This window comes from Malania oleifera, chromosome 4 (assembly GCF_029873635.1).
Source record: "Malania oleifera isolate guangnan ecotype guangnan chromosome 4, ASM2987363v1, whole genome shotgun sequence".
Classification (NCBI taxonomy): Eukaryota; Viridiplantae; Streptophyta; class Magnoliopsida; order Santalales; family Ximeniaceae; genus Malania; species Malania oleifera.
In genome coordinates, this window is record NC_080420.1 from 88,991,433 (window position 1) to 88,998,537 (window position 7,105).

The following is a 7,105-nucleotide window of genomic DNA, read 5'->3' on the forward strand; positions in this document are numbered from 1 at the left end:
TAGCTACAGATGTGGCAGTAGCCGCATAACGTACTAGGGCAGAGGGAACCTATGCATATGGGCGGGTAGATTTCCCTATCCTTAGGGCCTTTACCGGTAAACTTTTGTATGAACTATGTGAGTACGAGATCAATTTATCATTTGAGGGCTTACTGAGTAAGGTGAGTGCCCTGGTATGCTTTAGTTACGACCTTTGGGTTGCCTAAATATCAAAGTAGAGGGGTGCTACTTGCATGGTCGAATAATCACCCCTATCCTCGAGTAATCTCGTGGGTTAAACATTTGCATGTGCTTGATTAGGTTCAGGGATTGATTTCAGAAATTATGTTAACGATTTTCAGATGTTAAATAAAATGTCATATATAAACTCATGTTGGCCACACACTATTTTAATATATTGTTTCTTCCCTTACTGAGATGTGTCTCACCCGAATGTGAACTTTTTTTTTTCAGGACCTCCACGAGATTGAGCTTTGAGAGCTCGAGCTTTTTATAGCATTATTGGGAATTAGGAAAATAAAATGGTATATTTCTATGTTAATTTTGGAGAATGTAAATATTTAAGTTTTATGTCTTTATGTTTTAAGGCTATTGAGTAAGGAATGATTGTGAAAATACTGAATTGTTTTAGGGGTTATGTAGATTTATGAAAATGCAGGTGATTTATGGATTATAGTTATAATTAATAAACTCTGGTATTATGTTATATGGAGATTATATTTATGTTTTTTGCTGCGTATATGTTATGGATCATGATTATTAGGATATTATCAGGTATAACGCATCGGACCCGAGTTTAAGGGTTCGGGGCGTTACATTGCATGCTGGGCTCGCCATGAATTTCTTGGCCGAGGCAATTAGTATGACTTGTTTCTTGTTAAATATATCACCAAGGACATCATAGCATGGGAAAGTGGCAGAGAAGGTGTGGACAGGTAACAAGGTAGACTACTACAAATTGAGAGTATTTGAGTGTCCAACCTATGCGCACATTCTCGGTAAGGAGATATCTAAGTTTAAGGCGAAGTCTAGACGGTGCATCTTTTTGGGATATCAAAATGGCGTGAAAGGGTTCAAGATGTAGGATCCAGTGGCAAATAAGGTCGTGATCAGTAGGGACATGGTTTTCGATGAGAAAACCATGTAGCGGCGTACTTAGGAAGAAATAGAGAAACAAGTGCCAGAAAATTGCAGTAGCAACAAGCATATGATTCAGGGAAAGTTAGAGACTCGGGGTAGGCATGTAAGGAGTTCTAGCCTGAGAGATCAGCCAGCGGTGTAGGTGGAGTCTGGTAGGCTCGCCAAGGCTTGGGTCCTTAACTACCAAAAATAATATTTATAACCTAAGTAATCCAAAGTTCAGTAGAACAAGGGGTGTTAGCCTCACAAGGCTTTCGTATCTTGTTTTGATGGTAAAAAATAAATGATGGTTTAATAAGTTTGTGTTCAAGTGATGATATTTTAGGAACTCTAAAGTGGCAAAGTACAAAAAGATCAAAAAGGAATATCAATCACCAAGTGCTTAAAGCCATACTATATTTACAAAGTGATTAAGTGGAAGCTCAAGGAGACTCAAGATAGTCAAGAAACGTATGCATGATCAGTAAAAACTTAAAGTCATTTTAACTCGCGCCTCTCACGTGTTGATATTCATAAGAAAAGAAGCGATCTTAAGCTTATCATTCAAAATCTAAATCATTTGGCTATGAACAACAATATATAGAATACAGTGAAAGGTTTAGAACTAAATGCCATATAAGTAAGTGAAAGCCACTTATGAACATTAAAACTCATTAAAGAATCACAACTCGAACCTCTTATATATTGAAAACTTTTATAGTCAAACTCAAGTTAGCAAATTAAATCCTAAGGACCAAAGACAAGCTCAAAAATCTCTAACAAAGCAAAGACAATCTTAAAACCTTCTAAACCAGGATTCCACCACTATCACTGTATAAAAGAAAAACAAATCATAATCCATTTCCTCAATCTATAACCAAAGCTTTTTATGTCCATAACTGAATCCAAGAAATCCCAACTTAATCTTTCACAAGCCTTCTCACAATATAAGTAACAACTTCATGCACAACCCAAGCTTCATCAAGAATCCTTGAGAAGCAACCTTCTGGACAAAACTAGAAAACCTTAGTTGAATTGTGTTTTAACATTTTCTTCGTAATATTTTCTTCATGGATGGTATTATGTTATATGAATTGTATATTAAACTACTAGAATACATGCTTGTGTTGAACACCAAATGCATGACTAATGCAGTACATTGTGAATTGCATGCTGATAGTGGATTTAGGTTCTCGTATGCTTGAAATATTTTATTTTATGAAAACAATCATGTTTTAGGTACAAGTTTTATAGGAAAATTTCTCATTTACATACGGCATGCTGCCGAAATTCCGTAAAAATTTTTCAAAAAAAAAACCCCACGTACAAAGATAATTATGATAAAATGAATTTTAAAATATTTTTGAATGATGAGTGAACGTTAAACGAAAAGTCATTTCATTAAGTCCTAAATTTGCTTTTAACTATGGATAAGCATTATCATTTTTCCACCACCCGGGATACTCTGTTTTAAGAACGAGTTAAAGTATTTACATGCGTGGTTTGATACATGCAACTGTATATATTCATACGTACGCCATTCACATTCCATTCAGCTATTGTTTAGGGTCAAAAATTATTGTTCGGCGCACTCTCTCCATTTTTCTTCCTGATTATACTGAGGGCCAGCTCTCCATTATGTTCTTCATTTGCATACTAATTTTTTTTTTATGATTCTTAATTTGTAGGGTTCGCGACTGTCATAACATCAGCACGATGTCATGCATGCACTACAGTCATCAGATGCAGCTTTTGATTATTTAATTTTTTTTTTTGTAATTTTTGTTCTTATTTGAACAAATGAAATTTCTGTATTTTAATTTGAATTTGTATAATGTATTTGTATTTGAATTTTGAATTTTTTGAAAAAAAATTTCTTATCTAAACAAATGTTTTTATTTATTTATTATTTTAATTGAATTTGTATTTAAATTCAAAATTTTGAATAATTTATGATTTTTGTACTAATTATGGTTTCACGTTATGTATGCGAAAATGTAATTACAGATTTTTACAGGAATTGATGATTCAAAAAAATTAGTAATAAAAAAATTTTAATTTCTTAATTATTAGTGAAAGATTCAAATTCGTCACTAATAGTAGGGTGTTAGCGACGAATTATAAATTCGTCACTAATAGTACAGTATTAGTGAAGGATTCAAATTCGTCACTAGTAGTAGGGTGTAATTCGTCACTAATAGTACAATATTAGTGAAGGATTCAAAATCGTCACTAATAGTAGGATATTAGTGACGAATTTGAATGCTTCACTAATACTGCACTATTTGTGACGAATTTGAATCATTCACTAATACGGTTTAGTGACGAATTTGAACTGAGCCGATGTAGAATTTATAGTGAAGGTATTAGGGTTTTAGTGACGGTTATAATCCGTCACTAATACTCCATTATTAGTGACGAATTTTAAATTTGTCACTAATAGTTAGTAGTAACGGTAGATATAGCAACTAATTTAAAACTGTCACTGATACTTATAAATTTGTCTAATAGTAATAATGATGAATTATCCTTCACTAATACCCTAATTTTTTGTAGTGTGATGTATTGATTCAGATCTAAACTCTCTACCATCATAAGCTCGTAAATTTTTACTTAAGATGCAACTTGTTCGTTAAAGACTTGGACATATACTGGCTCTCCAGTTTCAACCAAATTGCTATTGGCCATTCCTCATACATGACATGATACATCACATCATCGGCCAGACAAACCTTGATGGTAGCTACAACCTTTGCTTCCAACTCTTTCCAACTCATGTCGAATGTCCATGTCTTCCGTCTTCCTCCCATATAGTGCCTTCACCATACCTTATTGCACCAACACGTCCTTAACCCTCCTTTTCCGAAGTACGAAGTTTTCCATTCCATCAAACTTACCAATATCAAACTTCGCCAAAGAAATCCCAGTCATTGCAACCAGTAGCTTTGATACCAATTTGTTGTGCAGAGTGGTTCAATGCCAATGCACAATCAAAACCACTAATCAAATCGGAACTTGCAATGCAAGCAACTAACAATGAATATACGGAAACACAATCACACAAACGTAATTAACAAAGCAATAAAACACACAAAACAAGAATTTACGTGGTTTGATAATATGCCTATGTCCATGGGAGTAAATGACTAATTTTCTCTATCAAATCGTCAAAGCTTACATCAAGGGATACAAATATAGTTTATATATCAACCCTATGTGCATAGAAGACTTAGAATACATCTAAAACACTTTTGAAGCAAATCCAAGAGTAAAAACCTCCAAATCCCCTAATCTACCGATCTCCTAATTCAAAAATCTATGATCAGCGCCGAACGAATCCGTCGACAGTTATCTCTCAAGACCAAACCGTCACTCATACCATCAACCAAACAATTGATGGTTTCTTCCCGCTACTAGCTCCCTTGTTCTTTGCTTCACCATACTTTCCTCGAACACACGTTCCACTCATTATGAGCCACATCTCTAACATTAGGTATTCTAACCTCACCTAGAATAAAGTAGATAAATAGCGACTCTGTTGGTATAATTTTGATCCATATCTTAACACTATTCCAAAATCACAATTTGAGTTCACCATTTATATAGAAGTGGTTTGGAGATTCACCCCACTAGAGGTGAGCCTTTATAACATTTTGACAAAGTTAGGAAGATTTTGGAAAAGATGATAGTTACTTATAAGGATTGCCATAAGATATTGCCAAATGCATTACGTGCCTATCGAACACCTGTCAAAACTTTAATTGGAGAAACTATGTACACTTTGGTATATGAAATGGATGTTGTAGTACCAATAGAGGTAGAAATATCATCTCTTAGAGTCCTTATGGAATCTAAATTGGCAAAAGTTAAATGGGTACAGAACATGTTGGATAGTTAAATTCTATTAATGAGAAAAGTTTGAAGGCAATGCACCAAGGTATGTTATATCAAAATAGGATTACTAGAGCTTACAATAAGAAAGTTTGTCCTCCACATAACTACTAAATGACACCGTAGGTGCTGCCATATCATTTCACATTTTAGTTATTCTTTCATTCTCAATCATATCAAGCTTGATGGCTAACTGCAATAGGATCCATTTTTCTATAGATGGAAAAAATTAAAATATAGACCTAGTAAAATTACTAAATAACATAATACCATGTCCATTAAATCAATTAAAGTAGTCACTCAGAATCATAAGCTACAACTACACCTAGAAAAGATGACTCAGAATCTTATTTCAAAATTAAATTGTTAATAATCTCAATTTATTAATTCAAAATAATGTGTTCATCATAAGGGAGTCCATGATAAGAAGTAAATATGCACTGGGTATTTGTTTTCAAAGAAGGACAATTGTATTGTAACACACACAAAACTACATAGTTGCATGTAGAATATATACAGGATTTACAAGCACTAGTTCTACAAGTAAATACTAAAAATAAGGCAATGAATCCGATCAGTTACAACTTTTAAAAGCATAATCAAATTTCAAAATTCAATCTTTGATTTGCTTGCTATTAGACTTGTGATTGTTGCTTCATTTGCTGCTTGTTTGATCTTCGCCGGAATTTGTTGAATCTTCCTTTATACGCCCCCGCAAGATGGAGGTGCCATCGGCTACTCCAATCTTGTTTCTGAGAATTTTTGTACATGGCCTTGATATTGGTTTTGTTAAGAGAATAGCAAGTTGATCTTGAGTATTAACATGATGGACATTTAGGGTATCCTTTCGTACAATATCTTGAACAAAATGTAAGTCAATTTGAATATGCTTTATCTGTGAATGCTGGACAGGATTAAAACTCAATTGGGTTGCTCCTAAATTTTCACATAACAGTTTTGGGGAGGTTGGAATAGGGAAGCCGAGGTTAGAAAATAAAGAGAGGAGCCATAATGTTTCGCAGCTAGTGTTTGCAAGTGCTCAATATTCAGCTTCAGTTGATGATCTAGCGACGACCTTTTGTTTTTTGGAACTCCAAGATATGGGGTTAGAACCAAGGAAGCTTATGTAAGATGAAGTTGATTTTTTATCATCAAAGTTACCTGCCCAATCAGCATCAGAGTAGGAGGTGAGATTTGGAGATGAGCTCTTCTGGATGTGAATCCCATGAAAAATAGTATGCTTCAAGTATCGAAGCAGTCTTTTTGCAGCTTTCCAGTGAGTTGTTGTAGGTTTATGCATAAATTGAGACAACTTATTCACAGCAAATGAAATGTCCGAACATGTAAGTGATAAATATTGCAGGCCACCAATGACACTTCGAAATTCTAAGCTATCAACCGATGATGTTCCACCAAGTAATGTAAGAGCAGTGGTTGTGGACAGCAAGGTGGTAACATCTTTTGCGCCTTGCATATTGGTCTTTGTCAATAAATATCTTATGTATTTGTGTTGGGATAGGAAGAACCCTTTTGTTGTTGGGATAACCTCCATACCCAAGAAGAAATTAACTTGGCCTAGATCTTTTAAAGAGAACCGATTACCAAGTTAGGTAATAATTGATGAAACAAAGGTAGCATCATTCCCTGTGATAACCAAATCATCCATATACACCAAAAAATAGCAAAGAACTGAGTTGGATTTGTAAATGAACAAGGAAGAGTCGACCTTGGAATTTTTGAAACCAAAATCCAAAATTGCTTCTTTTAGAGCTGAATACCATGCCCGTGGGGCCTGTTTAAGACCATAAATCGCTTTCTTTAGCTTGTAGACATGGTTAGGTTTTGTCTCATCTTTGAAGCCCGGAAGTTGGACCATGTATACATTCTCAATCAATTTCCTATGCAAGAATGCATTATTGACATCAAGTTGTCTCAAGGACCACCCTTGTGTCACTGCAACTGTTAAAACAGTCCTAGTAGTGGCTGGTTTCACAACTAGACTAAAAGTTTCCTTGTAGTCCATACCCGGTCATTGATTGTAACCCTTTGCTACAAGTCTCGCCTTAAAGCGATCAATCGACCCATCCGCTTTTCG

The 7,105-nt window shown here is 34.8% G+C and overlaps 1 protein-coding gene across 1 annotated transcript; it reads right to left on the reverse strand.

Moving 5' to 3' along the window:
• Window positions 1–4,021: 4,021 nt before the first annotated feature.
• LOC131153878 (uncharacterized mitochondrial protein AtMg00810-like) lies at window positions 4,022–6,484 on the reverse strand. The gene is made up of 2 exons (XM_058106327.1): window positions 6,172–6,484; window positions 4,022–4,149 (listed from the first exon to the last, which is right to left on the reverse strand). Exons 1-2 carry the CDS (start codon window positions 6,482–6,484, stop codon window positions 4,022–4,024), a joined length of 441 nt encoding a protein of 146 aa, XP_057962310.1.
• Between the last annotated feature and the right edge of the window lie 621 nt (window positions 6,485–7,105).